The 19,671-nt window shown below is 39.7% G+C and overlaps 1 protein-coding gene across 7 annotated transcripts; it reads left to right on the top strand.

The window, feature by feature from the left end:
• The first annotated feature begins 3,128 nt into the window (after positions 1-3,128).
• Positions 3,129-19,347, top strand: ddx3xa (DEAD-box helicase 3 X-linked a). 7 transcript variants are annotated; one of them, XM_053496935.1, is made up of 21 exons: positions 3,129-3,471; positions 5,519-5,570; positions 6,539-6,586; positions 7,192-7,251; positions 7,722-7,793; positions 10,621-10,797; positions 10,917-11,052; positions 11,202-11,318; positions 11,434-11,533; positions 11,617-11,752; positions 11,856-11,953; positions 12,093-12,191; positions 12,275-12,435; positions 12,560-12,704; positions 12,783-12,927; positions 13,261-13,311; positions 14,259-14,440; positions 14,523-14,640; positions 15,030-15,183; positions 15,262-15,386; positions 16,484-19,347. In XM_053496935.1, the coding sequence occupies exons 1-21, from the start codon at positions 3,436-3,438 to the stop codon at positions 16,573-16,575; spliced, it is 2,304 nt and encodes a 767-aa protein (XP_053352910.1). In that variant the 5' UTR covers positions 3,129-3,435; the 3' UTR covers positions 16,576-19,347. The 7 variants fall into 7 exon arrangements, with proteins under 7 accessions (XP_053352910.1, XP_053352911.1, XP_053352912.1 ...); XM_053496936.1 differs by lacking the exon at positions 13,261-13,311; XM_053496937.1 differs by lacking the exon at positions 7,722-7,793.
• The last annotated feature ends 324 nt before the right edge of the window (positions 19,348-19,671 follow it).

A 19,671-nucleotide genomic window follows, 5' to 3' on the forward strand; every position in this document is an offset into this window, starting at 1 on the left:
ATCCACAGCGCTCAGTCCCTCCACACTCCACTAGCTTTACACCAAGTCAGGCAACTGGACATGGCTCCAGTTTGATGAGGATATGGCTCGAGTCCTAAAAGCCACAGCGAAGGGAGATGCAGACCAGAAGTTTCTGACAATGTGCATAGTGTATCATCACTACTGCTATTGAGAGGCAAACTTCACTAGATCAATATCATGGTCCAGGCAAGATCAGGGACCTTATCCTGGACAATTACAACTGCTTCAGCTTGACAGTCAACTCTGGACTCGCAAAGGGCATAAAAGACCCAAAATACCCGATAATCCTATGTGTCTATGTTGCATCAAGAGATCATCAAGCATCAAGTGTGTTAGAACAAGTAGCACATTGTCCTTGATAATAATAAATAGTATATGAAATTAATGCCATTATTTATTTATTTATTTTTGCTCCTGTGAGGTGCAGTGAATGATGGGTAATATTGCTTGTCTAGTCCCTGTTGAATAATGAACCATTGTTTACTTATGTCCTGTGGTGTTCACCTTTCCCTTTAAACTGAGAAGTTTTGCTTCCTATATGGTTTATGATCCTACATTTCCCTGCTGAATACCTGGTGCAGTCCACTTTGCAGGTAACTATTTGGCAATTGGAAAATCCCCTTATTTAACATTCTGTGTAGCACATTGTACTATAAACTGTGCACTCACATATTTAGGGTAAACTCACTGGCTAGCTAGAAAAACAGCGTACTTGTGACTTAAATAGTATGCCAAAAGTAGTCACACAATTAATGACTGTAATAAATACTCAGACTATTTAAATAAGCACCCTATTTTGTGTGAGTTGGAATGGAACTAGTATAACCTGAACAGCAGCCATTAGGTTATGGAGATTTGTGCTTTTCATATTTCAGCTCCTAAAACCTCATGGATTACATGTTCTTGTCACCTCTTGAAATTCAGTACAAATTGGTGAGACACATTTTAGGAATTACATGTTTGCTTTGAGCTGCACGAGAGAAAAAGGAGTCAACACATTGCTTTCTGAAATCACTCCGTTTGATAAACCTTTTACCCCTTGCATTGTTTGATTGTTTGACTATAATTTTTTTCTTTTTTTCTTTATGTACACACACAGTATTTATGATTAGTGATATATTTGTAACACAGGATTTGTAGCTCAGTTTTTTGTATATTATGGAAATGACAGTCACTGTGACTGTACCATAGATATAAACGTATAATACATTGGAGGAAATACAACTCGCTAAAATTTGGTGTGCAGTAAATGATATAAATTATAAGCAAAATCGTATTCCACGTTTTTTTTTATAGTACAAAATAATATAATTTTTGTTCATTCAAGCTAATTTACCATTTTCACAGTATTAGGTAAAAACTTTATTTTCATGTATCTTTTTCTCTTTCCCAATCAGCAAACAATTGCTCTTATAACTTTTGACAGACATTATCCTTAACTGGCTGTGGCAGTAGTTTAAATAAATCTTGTCTTTATGCAAAATAATAAAAATATGGTTATTTCTTCAGATTTTGACTTGTACAATAACTGTTTTTCTTTTCCCCCAAATTGGTCAACATAAATCACATTAGGTTTTGGTGGAGTAGAGTCTGTGATTTTTGATGAACAGACATGTGTATTTTACATTGCTTGTTTTAATATTATCGTGTGTGACCCTCCACGCCTATGATGATTCGTGACTGTAATCATGACTGTGATCCAGTCTTGCTGGAAGTGGGTCCACACCTGACTGGGTTGTCAGTCCAACAAGCTCCAAGCACACATTCACACCAAGAGACAATTTATCTTAGCTAATCTATTTTCCAGCATGTTTTTGAGAGGTGAGAGGAAAGTACAGAAACTCTAAACATACAGTAACCTGAGGTCAGAATCAAACTGGGGAGCCAAACATGGAAGGTTGTAACAATACCTGCTTTACAACAATGCTATCTCCTCTTATACAGTACCTTAGGTAAACTATTGCCCATATTAGTTATAATATAATCTATATAATTCTAATATATAAATAAGTGAGAATACAAATTCGCACAGTACTAATTTTGTTAGAATATTTTAAATCCTTTAGAGAGGTTATACACTGATCAGTGATCACCTGCCTAATACTGAGTAGGTCCCACTTTTGCCAATACAACAGTGATAGACGTTCACAACAAGCATTAACCTTTTTATCAATTTAATCTACACTCGTGCTTCTATTGGATCAGACTACATAGGACAGCCTTTGGTCCTCATGTGCAACAGTGAGCCTTGGTCATACATGACACACATGATGTCGCCAAGTTCACCGGTTTTCCTTTCTTGGATCACTTTTAGTAGGTCCTGACCACTGCAGACCAGAAACATCCCACAAAAGCTGCAGGTTTGGAGTCGCTATGCCCCAGTCCTCTAGCCATAACAATTTGGCACGTCAAAGTCATTCAAATCCTTATGCTTGCCCATTTTTTTCTGCTTCCATCATATCAACACTAGAAAAAAGGGTTCACTGGCTGCCTAATATATCCCACCTACCTAAAGCTGCCATTGTAATGAGATATTAAAAATGTAGCTACTGTGTGAAGGGCCAAATTGAGATGTGTGGCTCAAGCTCACTGATGTACATGGGGAGCAAAGGCTGGCTGTGTAGTCCGATCCAACAGAAGAGCTACTGTACCTCAAATTGAGGAAGAGGTTAATGCTGGTTGTGATAGAAAGATGTCAGAACACACAGGTCATTACTGTTTTGGTGGTGAAAGAGGGACATACTCAATATTAGGCAGGTGGTCATAATGTTATGGCCGATCGGTGTATACAGTTACAGTTTAAATGGCCTTTTTTATTTGAGACTCAATAATCGAAATAAAACCTGCGTGTGATAAATAATGAATCGTCCCGTAATGCATTAATCAAGCTTAAGGTGAATGACATTTTTTCCACGTTTATAACTAATTTAGTTATGCAGAATTAAGAGATTAATCACGAACACGTAATAAATATTATTGTTATTTTCTATTATAAACATGGTCCCACAACTTCCTGCTAAAGTGTTCTCGCGATACTTTCCGTTGAGCTGCGTTGCCGCGGACAAGGAAATCTCGCGAGATCTGCGCTCAGTTTGGGCTCTATTTCACGTACCGAATATTGCAAGGTGCTGTTACCAACAGACTGAGTCTAGACATATAGCTAGTTAGCGGTTGTGAAACTTCGGAGTAGGTTTTTTTTTTATTGCTAGGCAGTTAAATACGTATTATTTTGTAGGTTTGTATTCTTTGGATTTGGCGCAGTAAGCTTTCTAACATAATAAAAAAGAAGAGGAAAAGTGACGCGTCGTTTGTGGAGGAGATTTTTGGCTGTGTTCCTTTAGCTAGCTAGCCGGCTTGCTAACAAAGAAGATATTTTGTGAAAAGGAGCAATCCTCCTCAATATTTTATCTAGTTATGAGTCATGTGGCCGTCGACGGTCTAGATCAGCAGGTAAGTTAGACTTTTATAACCAGCCTGAAATCTCTAACGTTTCCTTGTATTCAAATTAACGGCATTTTTCTTTTTAAAATCCCTCTTTGCTGATGACGGGCTTATTTACATCGCGGTGTCCTGATTACCGGCAACTGACTTGTCCGGTTTGTCAAATCTAAACCGGATCACAGTATGCTGTCCAGCCTGGCTGCGAGGCTCTTAGGATTAGCTTACATCCATAGTTAGCTAGCTAGCTTGCGTATTACGCATTTCGCCAAAGTTAGGCGCTGCACAAATCATCATCACCGCAGCTAGAGAAAACATCGTGCGTTTAACAGGTCCACTGATCCCCATGTCATGCAAATAAACAGCTCAACGCGGTGCGTATCATTTGATTGCTATTGTTTGTTCTTGTGTACGTGAACTTCATTATGCGTTGTTTATTTGAAGTCTGAAGCCTTACACGTGTGTGGAGAGCCAGAGGAAGCTATCACTGCCTGCAGCAGTCGTGACCCGGTTTACTGCCGAGGCCCACTCAGGAGCCAGATACAAGGGGTGCCAGTAAATATAATCGGCGGATCTGTTGTTCCAGATTGTTAGCCACACTCGCTAATGTTTGGTGTTGAGGGTGATTAGCGCCAGCCTGCTGCTGAGTTAGCCTTGGCTTCTCTCCTCAACATCTTGTCACTTCCACTGTCGGACATTTTGTTCTCTTCGCAAGTAAAAAAAAAAAGAAAGAAAGAAAAATCGCAGATAATCAGATGTCACACACGACTATGAACATAGCCTGGTAAACAGTAAGTTAGTGTATATGCACATGTTTTGATTTTAAAAGTCAATACATTGTTTTCAGGAGCGATTTGTGCAAAGGGAAGATGCATGTAAATGCGCCACAGTACACAGAGAGAGAGAGAGATGTGTGCGCGCCGCCGGATGCGGTCATCACTGCGCCTGCCAGCCAGCCTCACATCTCTCTCTCTCTCTCTCCCTCACACACACACTCTCTCTCTCTGTCACATCAAATAGCAGTGCTGTGATTACAAAATATGCAACAGCCGTGGATCAGTGTGCAGGTTGTGGTTAGAGTTGAGACCTGGACTTCTCCTTTGCTGTACTACAGGCCAGGGTGTACTCAAAGTTACATTTACATTTAGTAAACGCTCTGGATAAGAGCGTCTGCCAAATGTAAACATTTACATTTAGGCATTTGGCAGACATTTACATTTAGGCATTTGGCAGACGTTCTTATCCAGAGCGTTTACTAAATGTAAATGTAACTTTCAGTACACCCTGGCCTGTAGTTCTTTGCACTTACATTTTTATCTCATTATACATCTGAGCAGTTGAGGGTTAAGGGCCTTGCCCAACAGTGGCAACTTGGTGGTTGTGGGGTTTGAACCTGGGATCTTCCGAACCGTAGTCCAATGCCTCTACCACTGGTCTTCAAGACATTAGTCTTCTTTCCCTGTCATAATGAATTCATGCTATCATACTGGTGTACTGCATGCTTCTAATACTTTCCTTTAAATGACCTGTGAACTATGGCCTTTCCTGGTACACGGTGGCCTTCTCATGTCTCCACAGGTAGAAATCAGGGGGATTTTAGAAATATAAATGTAAAAGATTTTTACTCTTTTTACATTTCCCATGTGTATGTTCTGTCACTGTGTATAGAGACAGTAGAACATAGCCTGGGGTCCCTCATTATTATTGTTGTTGTTTTTTTTTTCCTTCAGTTGCAGTAAATTGCATTCTACCATATCACATGCTCTGTTTTTATTATAACTATTGGTCTGTAGACTGATTACATGAATTGTATGGCCTTAATCCACACCTCAATGACTAAAAATGTTTCTAGATTATACTAACCCGAGTCTGTGCTATTATGCAGTTAAATCCTGAAGTTATAACAGAATAAAACCTTGTTTCACAATGTACCCACAATACAACTGATGTAGTGTCGCATTCCATACTGCAATTATCACATACTAAAAGTGGATTATTAGGAGCTGCAGTGTGTTCTGTTTAATGACTGATGGTTGGCTTGCCTTTTTTCCCCTCCTAGCTTTCTGCCCTAGACTTGAACTCTGCAGACGGTCAGGGTGGAGGTACTGGCAGTAAGTTTGACAATCTCAGTTCACTTTACACGCACTGTACATTTACACTCCTCTGACATTTTCTTTCTCCTCCACACATCACCCTTAAACATTCATTGGTTTGTTTATCCAATGCAGTGGTTTTCATACCTGTTCTTGGAGGACCCCATAATCCTTGTATTTTATTGTTTTCGCTGCTGGATTATCACACCACTTAAATTTGGAAAAGACAGTTAACTAGTTGCTTAGTTAAGTCACTTGTGCTGGGAGCTGGGAAAACACAAATGTTTAGGGCAGACCGATGTCCAGGACCAGAGTTTAGCACCACTGATCTACAGGAGTAGTTTAACTGTTTTTTTTTTTTGTGGGGAAAAAGATGTTGCCTTATTTATTTATTTGCATTTTTTTATTTTTTTTCAATGGTTAATCCTCTTTAGTATATGGCCAATAGTTTGTGGATACCTGACCATTAGACCAGTAAATCTTATTCCATATTTTAGTTTCCCAGATCTGTTATAACAACCTTCGCTCTGCTGGGACGGCTTTCCACTAGATTTTGGCATATGGCTGTGGGGATTTCTGCTCATTCGGTCACGAACGCCCCGGCGCACAGTCTGTATTTCAGTTCATCCCAAAGGTGTTCAGGGGGTTGATGTCAGGTCATTTGAATTTTCCCACAAAAGACTCCGCAAACCGAGATGGAACAGGTTTGGGCCTCTTAGTTCCGCTGAAGGGATATTATAATGTCAATAATACAGTTGTGTGCTGTGTGGGAACGATTTGGGAAGACCACATCCAGGTTTGATGGTCAGGTGTGCACACACTTTTGGGAGTATAGTGCATGTTTTGGTTGTATTCTATTCACTCATCAGACTTGGGTTAGTTTTTAGTATTACGGCAGTATATAACAGCACTGCACATGTTGACTGAAATGTAATCCTGCACAGCCATTTAAGTGTCCATTCACTGAGATTTTTTTTAAACCCCAGGGCGTTACATTCCTCCTCACTTGAGAAACAAAGATGCTGGTAAAAATGGTAAGTGTTTTCATGTAGGTTTTTATCAACAACTAGTTGTTGTTTTTTATTTTAAAATATTCTATTACTTTTTTTTTTCCTTTCCCAGCAACACAAATAAAAATGCTGCTGTTTACAGACTGCAGCTCTAACATTCAAGGAGCATGAGTTGGATGTTTAACAGTTGTGACCAGATATCGTATTTTTTTTTTAAACGCTGCTTTCCAATACACGCATAAAACGACAACCATGCTGCAGTACATTTTCAAATGCAGTGATTATGGGTCACTGTATATTTGAGACTGCATGAATTGTTACTCCTATTGCTTTGTCAATTTATGTAGGTCTCTCTCTCATTTTTGCTCATAAATGTTTTGCTTCTTTTTACATAATCTTAATTTTTGATTATTGCTTATTTGAATGAATCTTTTACATTTTGCCAGGTTTTTGAGTTTAATGAGAGTGAAGAGTTGTGTTGAGAAATTAATGTCGAGTTGATTAACATTCCTGTGGATGTTTATTTATAATACATTTTTATATTGGTGGGAACTTTGGTAGAAAAACAGGTTTATTGTAATTTTCTTACTTTTACTGCTTTTTTATTTTATTTTTTTATTTCTTCACAGCAGGAAATGCTTATTCCTCTAGTAGACAGAGCGGTTATTCAGTGCCACCAGTACTGAGCTGTAAGTTTGTTTTGTCAGCTTTGCTACGGGTGCTCTGCATTCCTAAATGCATGAAAGTTTAATTACATGTCTAGATATAGCATATAGGACCAATACATAAAGCTTAAAGTTTACTGGGTACTGTCAGTGATTTAACCATTTCAGTACAGATCAGTAACAAATCCTTCTCACACTTGACCGTTTGAGAGGTAGCCAAACCTTGTGCGCTGCGACTGATTTCTTCCTGCTCCACACAATTATCCATCAGCTGCATTTGCTTGTTTCTCTCCTTTTTATTAATTTTTTATTATTATTTAAAGAAGACAGTCATTTTATCGATTTCTTCTAATCAGTATTCATTAACTTAACTACCTAAAGGGAAAAAGTACTCAATTTGTTTTTGTACAAATTAGAGTAAGTTTTGGTTCATTTTGCCTTTTGCCTGTACAAAGAAGAGGGGTTGTCTTTACGTGCACTATGCCTCTGCTTAGGTTGCCCAAGATACCCATCTCAGGAGCTTTCCTTCTATCACACGTATGGTGGTGGCTGGCCAGACAGATGTGGTACACCTGGATCTCTGTATTTGCATGGGACGTGCAGTGTCCCCCCCCCCCCAACCAACACGCACACCCCCCGCCTTTAGCCCTCAAGCTGACTGCTACTTAACGCAGCGATCAGTCACAGCATTAAGACCTTTTATGAAACAGAAATAAGTTAGCATAATTTGCAAACTAATTAATGCTCTAATATTATGATGGGAATGCCTGCTTTGGCTGCATGCTTAACTGTGTGTGTTTATCCAGGTTTATGTAAGTGTTCTTATCTCACACTGTGGCACAGGTGTCTGCAGACGTAGAATGTACCTGTAGAGGCAGGAGAGTGGTATAATCTTAAAATTTTTTGTTCCATTATTAAGAATTCTATATATTGTAGTCATTAATGATTATTATAATAACTATTTAAATGAAATAAAATAGTATTTTTTCATTTATGGGCTGCGTTCTTAAGATGGCCACTAGGGGTCTACAGCCACAACACACAGTTCTCCACAACTCGTTTTATTTAGTCTTGCCTTTTTTTTCTTTTTCCCCTCGAATCACTTAAAATGTGTATTATAAGTGTAAAATAACTAGTTTAGTCATTGATAATTCCCTGTCCTTAGCTAGAAATTTTCTGTCCCACAAAAGATGAACCTAAGAAGATGAATGCAAACGTGTGTCCTTTGATTTATGTTTTGCCCCCCCCATATTAATGCCAGATGATGGAGAAATGCATTGTTTAATCAAAAGAGTACTTATTTGCATCTTTTTCTCATGCCTACATATTTACAGTTAAATTTTGGGGGAGTCTGAATAGACTGATGAACAGCACCATGACTTTTTTTCCACCTCTTAATGGATTCAGGGGAAAGTCCAATTTTGTTCATCTAAAGCTTCTTCTGTTTGCAGTAAGAATAGGATTGGTCTGCTCACTTGGCATAATTGTGGAAAGTGGTTAGGGAGCACTGGCAAAGACTCACATCTTACCTGTTTTCGTCTCCTGCACACATCAACAGTGTAAATGAGGACACAGACAGTGTGCTCAGATTGGCTGACCACTCTAATAAGTGTAGAGCAGCTGGTATGACATAGCCTTTCGTCACTGTTTTAGGTTGGGTGATTGTCTGCCAAATTGCAGCTGATACTGTTCAGGTTGGGCTCCAGTTTTATAGCTTTTTCAGTGAAGTCCCATGAAGGTAAAAATGATGACAGCAGGGTCTGTGTGGTGTAGTGGGTGTTTCTTGTCCTATAACTGGAGCCTGAAGAGAAATTAATGAGGCGGTCTTGGCACCGGTGGTTTGTTGGTTGCCTTTGTGGCTTGAATAGCAATATTGTCACGTCTGTAGACAGGTATTTTAATAAACTTGGCTTTCCTCTTTGTACCTGGGTTTTTGGTCTACCTTTCACTGGTTTGGTCCTGGTTTGGAATCACTGTATGCTAATGCAGTACTAGATTGCTTTCACTTGCTTTTTGACTACTACTGCTCGCTCACCCAGAAGCAGTGGGAACAGGGCTTAGGAATCCACATCATGTCACACTGCATTGTGGGATTAATCTGCTATATTCACTATAAACGCAGTTTGTTACAAGAAGTTAATGGTATTAATGGCTTTGAGGCAGATAATACAGTGTGGGACATGTTTAGAAAAAAACTTAAAAGGGAAATTTGAAATGCTTAAAAATTAAAAAGAATTTTGTTTCACAATTTGGGTTTGCCAGTTCCAACCCACCAGCCAGCTCTCTCAGAACATTTTATGGCTGTGGATGGTGTAGGCACCTCAGAGACTTAAATGAACCAGTGCAACCTTTTGACCTTCTGCTCATCTGGCATCACAGGACAGTGTAACATAGGAAAGAGCTATTCACTCTCTTCCACATACTTGAGCCCACGGACACTTATGATGGGCTATTGTCTATCTGATTAAAGGAAGGGAAGAGTAATGCCATCCCTTTCACCTAGAGAGCACTGCAAATTTTGCTCCCTTTGCTGGCCATGGATGACTGCAGCATGGTTGGGATTTAAACTTGCATCTCCTAGCAATAAGGTGAATGTTGTTCTATACAAAAATGAAATATTTCACAAGATAACTTGGTACCGTTTTTCAAATTGCTTAAAACTATAAAACAATAATTGAAACAGGAACTGGACTACAGACTTTGAAAAGCTTTGACCTTTTGCTTTTCTTTTTTGCTGGTGCAGTTACCCAACCAGCTGCTGAATAAAGAAGTTATGGAAAGAAGAAATATTGGAATTTGATAGTGCAAACATCTTCTGCCCTCTAATTTCAGCTTTGTCTGCACAATTACAGCAAATTATTTCATATGTCATTTCAATGACATTAGAGAAGATAAATCTGTTTAAGATTTCATAACCTTTTTAGGCTATGTAAGGATGATTAACTATTCAAATATATTAACAGAATGAGGAAGAGAGATGGAAAAGTCATAAGCTTATTTTAAATTTATATCGGAGTAGTTAACCCAACCCCCCCCCAATCCATAGACTAAAAATGCCAGAATCATGTTCAAATTTTTCCTGATCAATATATGTAGACTTTCTTATTTGGATTTGGACTTATGTTTGTTATTTTAGACACGTTAAATACATTTGTCAAAAATATAACGCTGACCCGAAATTTAAAATGCAAGCATAGCTTGGTTGAGTGGTAGGTAAACTCTGCGTTTTGAAACAATATAGCAGTTTCCCACAAGTCATTGCAGTGTGCATTGATTCCCAAACCCTATTGTTTTTGTGGGCTTGGCTTTTGGCTCCCCTTTTCAAATGCATACAGTTAGGTCTGCACCTTGCCAATGGCTCTCTCAAATTTACTTTTTTGTTCTCTGTGGAAGATTCTCCTGGATGGGATGCTGGGCGTACCAACTGCTTTGTTAATGGATTTCATGACAATCGCATGAATGGGGCTGGAAACTTTAATCGTGGCCCCCCTCGCAATGATAGGACTGGCCGCGGCAGCTTTCGCGGAACTAGGGGTGGTGGTACCTTCAACCAACCCATGCATAACACAAGTAAGAACCTTTATTACTCTGGAATAAATAATTTCATTATATTTTTGTTGTTTCTCTAAAATATGGGGAAAAAATTTAGATTTGTCTTTTTCAGTTTTGTCTTTTCTCTGATTTTGTAGCCTACAGTGGCTTTGATAACAAAGATGGAGGTTGGAACACAGCTTTGAACAGGGATGCTTACTCCAGCTTCGGTGGACGAGCTGATCGAGGGAAGTCTGCCTTTTTCAATGACAGAGGGACAAGCTCAAGGGGAAGGTAAAGGAAATGTTAACAATGTAAATGTTTTCTAAGAACTTGTTAAGCAATCAGTAAGCATATTAATTTAAAGTAGTTCATACATATTTTTGCTAAGCAGAATTAAAATGATGGGATGCCATGTGTTAATGAACAATGTTATTGTACAGGTATGAGCGCGGGGGGTTTAGCACTGGAGGGGGAATGGGAAACAGTCGGTGGGTAGAAGAGTCCAGGGATGAAGAGGACTGGTCAAAGCCTACTCCACCCAATGAGCGTCTGGAACAGTACGTACCAGAACCAACTGCTAATTAGGCTTCCCTAAAGAGCCTATCTGCTGCTTTAACCAAGTCTTTCTTCTTACTCTCTTTCCCTCTGTCTCTCCTCACTGCTCGCCCTCAGTGAGCTGTTCTCTGGAAGTAACACAGGGATTAACTTTGAGAAGTATGATGACATTCCTGTGGAGGCCACTGGCAGCAATTGCCCTGGCCCTATTGAGAATGTAAGTATCACAGTGCTTTTAAAAGACAGCTTGTAAATCCCAGAGACCAAGCCTGAATATGATTTTATTCCATTTCTTTTCAGTTCCACGATGTTGACATGGGGGAAATTATAATGGGTAACATAACTCTGAGCCGCTACACCCGTCCCACCCCTGTGCAGAAGCATGCCATTCCCATCATCAAGGCCAAGCGGGACCTAATGGCCTGCGCTCAGACTGGTAGGTCATTTTCCACATCCAAAGCGAGACTAAAGTCAATCCTTGTTCTCATGATTGATTATTTGGCAGTGTGCTTTATAACTCCTGTGTTGCATTTGCTTAGGCTCTGGGAAGACTGCTGCTTTTCTGCTCCCGGTGTTGAGTCAGATCTATACTGATGGACCAGGAGAGGCTTTGCAAGCTTCTAAAACCAGCGGCCAGGTGCACTTCTTTTTATAATCTTTACAATCACCAATTACAAGTGATTTGTTTAAGATTTTTTTTTTTTTTGGAAAGCCCTTTATGGCTTGCTTGGTGTGACCTAGTTACAGCTTAAATTCTAACTGCACTGCTTTATTAGGAGAATGGAAAATATGGCCGCCGTAAGCAGTATCCCATCTCTTTGGTCCTGGCTCCAACCAGAGAACTTGCTCTACAGATCTATGATGAAGCCAGGAAGGTATGTTTAACATTTATTTGGCTCATGGCAGACCTAAATGATTTCTTTTCCGATATGATCAATGCTTACCGTCTGTGTTATAGTTTGCATACCGCTCCAGAGTGCGCCCATGTGTAGTATATGGAGGTGCTGACATTGGCCAGCAGATCCGGGAACTGGAGAGGGGCTGTCACCTGTTGGTGGCCACTCCAGGACGTCTGGTAGACATGATGGAGCGTGGCAAGATTGGCCTTGACTATTGCAGGTAAGTGCTTCAAACACAGACGGGGGAAAGTGCTCACAGCAGAGATCTTATGTACATGATCAAATGGAGGTGATGCTCAGTGCAAAAAAAAATAAAGTAGTAATTTGTTTTTCTTCCCCACCAGTTACCTGGTTCTGGATGAGGCTGACCGAATGCTGGACATGGGTTTTGAGCCACAGATCAGACGTATTGTGGAGCAGGACACCATGCCACCAAAAGGCGCACGCCAAACCATGATGTTCAGTGCCACCTTTCCCAAGGAGATTCAGGTACATTTCCACAGGCATCTTTTTGCTCGTACACATCATTGCTTTATTAGCAGCCATTAACACCGTGCATGTTTACAGATCTTGGCTCGTGACTTTTTGGAGGAGTATATCTTCTTGGCTGTGGGTCGTGTAGGCTCCACCTCAGAAAACATTACCCAGAAGGTGGTCTGGGTTGAGGAGAGTGACAAGCGCTCGTTCCTGCTGGATCTGCTCAACGCCACAGGTAGAGCCACCTGTCCCTGTGCTACGATAGGATTGTAAACAGTCCAACTGTAGAAACTTCCCAGATGATTACTGTTTAAAAAAAAGACATGAAACAAGTCAGGGGTTGTACTGGGGTATTAAAAGGTTCAATGTTTGTTGCAGAATTTGATGTTCTGTAGCCTTTTGTTTGATGTAGTCCTGAACAACACCTTGTGGGTCTAGAAGAAAAATTGGATTCATGTACCTGTACTGTACTACAGTATTTTTTAATTATTATTATTTTAAAAAAAAAAGCCTGTTTCAGTTGTAAAAGATGCATAAAGTTTACTGGGAGGTTTGATTCTATTTAAAGTCATTCCAAGTGAGGTTCAGGAAAATGCAACTGAAACTCCTGAGAGGCCAGGTAAGTGTGGACTTTGTAGTCCAACATGATAAAACATGTTCACATTCCACTGGCCTTCTTTACATTCTACTTTTCCCTTCCTCCATATGCTTTAATATCTCGAGCTTTTTAGGTAGGATGCTTGTCTAATACTCATTCACTCTTTTAGCTCTGTCTCTGCCAAAAGGTATCATTTTACTTTTTGTATGTGTAATTTGCTTGCAATGTGAACCATTTTTCCATCCATTTGGACATAGCCTCTGGAAATCATGGCTAACCGTGGTAACAGATTTTTCCAGTTGTGCAGCTGAAGTCATATTAAATTTGTTGTATCCAAGTATGCCTGTTGCTTTAACTCAAATGACATGTCCATTTAGTTAAAGCACATCCTTAAAATGGACGAGAGGGAATAAAAATGGCCTTGAATCTGGTGTTTCCATGGTTACCAGCACAACGTTATGCCGAATGTGAGTGGCTGCTTGGATGAGCTTTCATCTGTGTCTTACCATAGCAACTTAGCATGGAAACACAAAAGCATGAAGAAAAGTGTCATTGGTCCTTGCTGCCGTCTTGGTGTTATCTAAGCAAAGGCTGCTGCTGTTCTGTAGAAGGCTGCTGACGAGAAGCTGGGAGTGAATAGAGTCTTTTATGCGAAAGGCCTTGTTCACTTCTCACTCACTTACATCACATTCTCTTGAGATTTGCTTTGATGGCCATTAAAGAAAGCTGTGACAAACATTGAACCCAGTTTAATTTCATTTTTTTTTTTTCGTTTAAGGCAAGGGTCTGTTTCTCTCAACGTATTTTGATGCAATGGAGGAATTTCACTTAATGGTTGTCAAATAATGCAAAACTGTCCTGTTCCATGTTTTAGCCGTCACTGCACTTTTTTTTTTACTTTGGGTGTCTGTCTTAAGTGGCTTGTTCTCTTGTGGAATGTAGACCTCTGACTGTGTTTCTGGATGCAGGAAAAGATTCCCTTACACTGGTGTTTGTGGAGACTAAGAAGGGGGCAGATGCGCTGGAAGACTTCCTGTATCGGGAGGGCTATGCTTGCACCAGCATCCACGGTGACCGCTCTCAGAGGGATCGAGAGGAGGCGCTTCACCAGTTCCGCTCGGGACGTTGCCCCATTATGGTTGCAACAGCTGTGAGTATATCCTGAGTGTTTTGTAAAAGCCTGTCTGTTGTGTTGTACAGCGGTAATGCTAATCACAGTCGCAACATCGCAGGTGGCTGCCCGTGGTCTGGATATCTGCAACGTGAAGCATGTCATTAACTTTGACCTGCCAAGTGACATCGAGGAGTACGTCCATCGCATTGGGCGCACTGGACGTGTGGGAAACCTCGGTGAGTTCATCAGAAAGCTTCTGTGGGCTGAGAGTTTTGCTCGGTACAATTCCACTGCATTTGATGAAAAATTCTGTATATGAGGAGAAGCTGGGTTCAGATTTTTACTCATGTATAATATAGTCTAACAAATTAGGTTAGAGGTTCAGATGCTTTTGTTCATTGTGTTAAATTAGAATTTATTAAGGCAACACTTTTTGTAATGCAAAGAACATGATGCATCTTTATGTGGGTGATACCACCATCCAAATCCACTCATTTTTGATTACATGAGGTTTTAACCAGTAACCGATGACACATTTAGGTTCGACAGTAAGAAACGATACCTCCTACTCCAGTCTCTTTTTAATAAATTTAATTTATTTAATTGTTCTTGTGTAATACTTTAGGTTTGGCCACCTCTTTCTACAATGACAAAAACAGTAATATCACCAAGGACCTGCTGGACATCTTGGTGGAGGCAAAACAGGAGGTTCCTTCTTGGCTAGAGAGCTTGGCCTTTGAGCACCAGCACAAAAACAGCACCCGAGGACGCTCCAAGAGGTACATCCTACTGGTCCTATTAGCCTTTCATCTTGTCTTGTTCACTGTATCAAGGTCTGATGTTCCACTGGTGTGCAGGTTCTCTGGTGGTTTTGGAGCCAGGGATTACCGTCAGATGGCTGCAGGTGGTAACAGCTTTGGCAACCGGGGTGCTCGTAATGCAGGAGGCCATGGAGGGAACAGAGGTTTTGGTGGTAATAAGGGTAAGTATATAACCCTAATGCTGTCTGTCGTTGGCAAAGAGTAATTCCTTTTTTTTTTTATTAATAAGAAATTGTCTTTTAGTTAATTTTTTAACCAGATTTTGCCTATTTTGTAAATTCACGACTACTAGCCCGCTGTCCTCAACACAAAGCAGCTACTGACCAGTTAAGGTGATGCACTTTTTAAGCTATGTTTGCACTGTCAGTTAAGTGCGACCCAATTCCAAATTTTTGCTCATGTGTGACACATATCCGATATGTTCTATATCCATCTAAACAGGAAAAAAACGCATGCATTCCGATATATATATATCGAGATTGGTTTCAGGCCTCCTTCATACGTGAAAATAAATCAGATATTTGCTAATGTGATTGTCGTGTAAACGGATTTCTTGAGGCATTGTTTTCTGTACGTTATTAAAACTGCGACTTCTTCGCGGCTTAATGACATGTTATTCTTTGGTGGAAGCGCGTGTGGAATAATATCATCGCCAGTGACATGGAAGAGGAAAAAGCTCTCCGTCTTGTGTTGATGCTAAAAAACATTAAGAAATCAGTATTTGCTGAATAAAGCATATGCGCCAGCTGCAATTACGGCGTTTTTTTTTTTTTTTCCTCCTCAGTTTCAAAACCATGGTGACGTTTTGCGAACTTTGGCTAGTGTATAGCACAAGAACCTCCCTTTAAGTATGTGCGATGTTTCAGATGGTACGGCAAGTGTAAACACTTGAATCGGATATGGGTCATAGTTGAAAGAACGTGTAAATAGACGGTCGAAAAAATCAGATATAGGCAACAAATCAGAATTGGGTATCGAGACCTGCAGTGTAAACGAGGCTTCAGATTCACATTAAGCCAGCCATCAATATCCTCCTGATTTAAGGCTCATGCTACTTTATAGGGTGGCTTACAACTCGTATGAAAGCACTTATTGCCCTATTCTGTATACCTGAGCTCATAAAAGCCCACATTTAGTTACTGCTACTGTGGTTAAATAGGAGTGACGGTAACTCCAGCCAGACAGCATAATCAGTTTTATACCCTTGGATAAGGTTAAGCTTTTTGTTAGTTGATTTTTCTTCCTGTTTTTGTCTCAGGTGGCTTTGGAAATTTTGTCAGTGATGGCTACGGGGGAAGTTATGGAAACTACGGAGGAAACTACACCCAAGTGGACTGGTGGGGCAACTAAATGTCTCTGTGCAGTGGCTCACCATGCCAGACTAGCTGAATGGAAACCACATGTTAACTTAAGCCAGACTCTGCGCCCTGTGTAGCTTTAAGAACTCGCAGTACATTACACGCTGTGATTCTCTGCCTGCGTTCAGAATGGCCGTGGCAGAACAGAGCGTCACTTTGTAGTCAGGAAGCAACAATGGACACCCAGTTATGTTTGATCTAGAACATTGAGCTTAGTTTTCAACTGCACTTTTCTTTGTTTTTGAAGCAAAAACTGAGGATCATTTATATGTTAATGTACTGTGCCTTTAAATTTAAACAGAATATTGTTTTACCATTTCACTGAAAGAACTTGGCCAAGAGCTCGATTTGTTTTTGTTTCTAAGGCATATAAAGCTTGTACTTAATCAAACCTTGGCAAAAAAGGAAAATGTGGCTTGACTAAGTCGCAATTCCATTTGAACTTCAAATTGACTTAGGGATATCATGTAGCCTACATTACAGGCCAGCGAACTAACAGCTCATGGAAGCAGCACAGAAGCGCTGAACAAGTGTTTATTCATATGTGGCAACTTTTGCTGTAAAGGATAAAGAGTTCTGACTTTTTGCTCACTCTATCCTGGGTAGGCACCTATTTAGGTATATGGTAGTCTTCAGAAAGGCCATTCCAGTTGTGATAGGAATAGTCATGACAAAATGGTAAACACTCAGTGTTAACTACTCTGGTTAACAATACACAGTGCTGGAACTTGTTACTCCACTGCTTTTAATTGACTTGACAGTGTTATGGCAGCTAGTAAGTACCACATGCTAGCCACTGTAAGAAAGCAGCATTTTTTTTGTTCTTTTTTTTTTTTTTCATGAAACATTTTGATGGAAAACATTAAATGAATGATTATTTGGGTAAAAAAAAAAAATTGTTTCATCACAAAAAAAAAAGGACAAAAATATGCGTGCCAACTTAAAGGCAAAATTAAAATAGTTTAAAACGGACCATAGTACCAAAGCGACCCTGCCTCTCGTCATGGCCTCTTTGGTTGTATACGCATGCTAGTGTTTTGTTTTTTGGTCAAGGACAGAGGACAAATTCTGTCGCAGGCTTTACTTTATGACAAACGTTTTCTCTTTTCAAGCTGCGTTGAAAGGCATGGCTCATTTTCCTAAGCAGAGGTGTTAGGAAGTGGCCAAGTTCATTCTGAGGCATTGGCAGATATGCACAGGGTTTTTCTGAGTTGGGCCTGGCATGCTCTCGGGCTTCACTGCACTGTGGCGGTCACGATCACTGTGTGGTGGCCAAACACCAGGTTTTGCCCTCCTTTGTGGTACATTTTAATGCTGTCATCTACAAGAGTTCATCTGCTCTGACGTAAACTAAGCACTGGCTCAGAGCCAGCTTTCTGCTTCCTTTAAGGAGGAAGAAAACCTCAGAGAGGAGGAGGAAAAAAAGCATTTAACTCAAGTGCAATAGATTTTTCTTCTCAAGTGTGTTGTGCCTTGTCATTTTTTTAAATTGATGAATTCAAGCAGATGCACTGACAGTATTGAGAACTTAAAGTTGAATGGTGCTACTTAAGTTAGGTCTAGGCCCATGTATGTTGTGCCCATCAAGTTTTACAAAGTTCTTTTATTGCACATCTAGAGTTTTATATATATACATATATATAAATGTCTTGAGTGTGTGTCCTCAAGCTTCCAAATGTTGTGAATGGGGAGATAGAAACGCAGCTTGTTTACAAAAGGGGAAGGGATCTCAATATTTACCAGGATTTATTTGGGACCAGGGGGATCAGCAGTGGGGAATTTAGCTCTTTGCACACAGATTTCTAGATTCTACTTTTGCTGCTAGTTTTGTGTAATTTATTAAGCATTTTTGAGAAATATTTATTTTTGTAAGCCTCAAAGCGATTCTTTGAAAGTTTCAAGAAACTTGACCAAAAGACAGTACAAAAACACTGGCACTTGAATGTTGAATGTCACCTGTATGCGTGGAATTTCTATACTTGGGGTAGTGTGAGCTTTTTAATGTTTCAGACTATATTGGACTGAGTCAGTATCCACAGCTGTTGAAGGCCTACAGGCCATACGTCTATACAATTACCGATTTGGCTTTCAAAATTGGAAATAGGAGAAGAAAAAAAAAAAAAAACATGCCAAGGTTTGGAGTAATGTTCAAATGACCTAATAATTTCTTAAATGTATTGGTGCAAAAAGTGTCCAGTTTCTCCAAATGTGTGCATTTCTTCTTTTAAAATGGAATTTTGTTCTGTTAGAGGTTTTGTTTCAGTGAATGTCTGGCACAAGGCAATCTTAAACATGTGGTTCTTCTCTAGTGTTGCATTTGCATATACAGTGCCTCTGGGTTCAGGTCTCCGAGGAGCAGTTAGCAAGTGACGGTGCTAACAGACACCTGCTGTGCCGTTTCCAGTGTTGAATTCGTACCCTGCAGGAAACGATGCAAAAGCCTTTCACTTGCTAACTTTTCTCTGAGTGACCCAGAGCACTTTAGATTTAGTATTTGCTTTATGTAGTAGTGTAGAAGCTATGCACTGCATGAGAAGACTCATCTGTGCATTTATTGTATGATTTTACCAAAATAAAAGTTTGAAATGCTCTCTCGATTACAAAACCAAGCATGTTTTCTAAAATGTTCGTTCGCTGTAGCAGAACATGGGGGAAGAACATGTAGCAGCTGTTAATGGTGTGGCTAAAACCTTTATTGGACTTGTTTGGAATTTAAGTGGCTTAAGTTTGTTGTTTACAAACAGATAAAATCATTCTTTCCTGATCTCATTCCTTGTCTTCATTTCGTTACAAGAAGAAGAATGTACCTAAAGCTGTTTCATTTTCTAAAATGCAAAACGGGAACGTTATACAACATGATTTATTAATAATCTGAAGTGTCTGATTAAAAAAACAAAACAAAAAAAAAACGGTGCTTTTGATCTGGTGTTCTCAGATCAGTGTGATTGAGTTCAAGGTATAGTAAGGGTATGTTTAACAGATAAAATACTAGGCATTTGGAATGAACTATTTATTTTGATTAAGAAATAATGTAAGCCCTGGCAATGAGAGAGCAAAATAAAAAAATAATTATAATAAAAAAATTTGT

This window comes from Clarias gariepinus, chromosome 5 (assembly GCF_024256425.1).
Source record: "Clarias gariepinus isolate MV-2021 ecotype Netherlands chromosome 5, CGAR_prim_01v2, whole genome shotgun sequence".
In the NCBI taxonomy this organism is placed as follows: Eukaryota; Metazoa; Chordata; class Actinopteri; order Siluriformes; family Clariidae; genus Clarias; species Clarias gariepinus.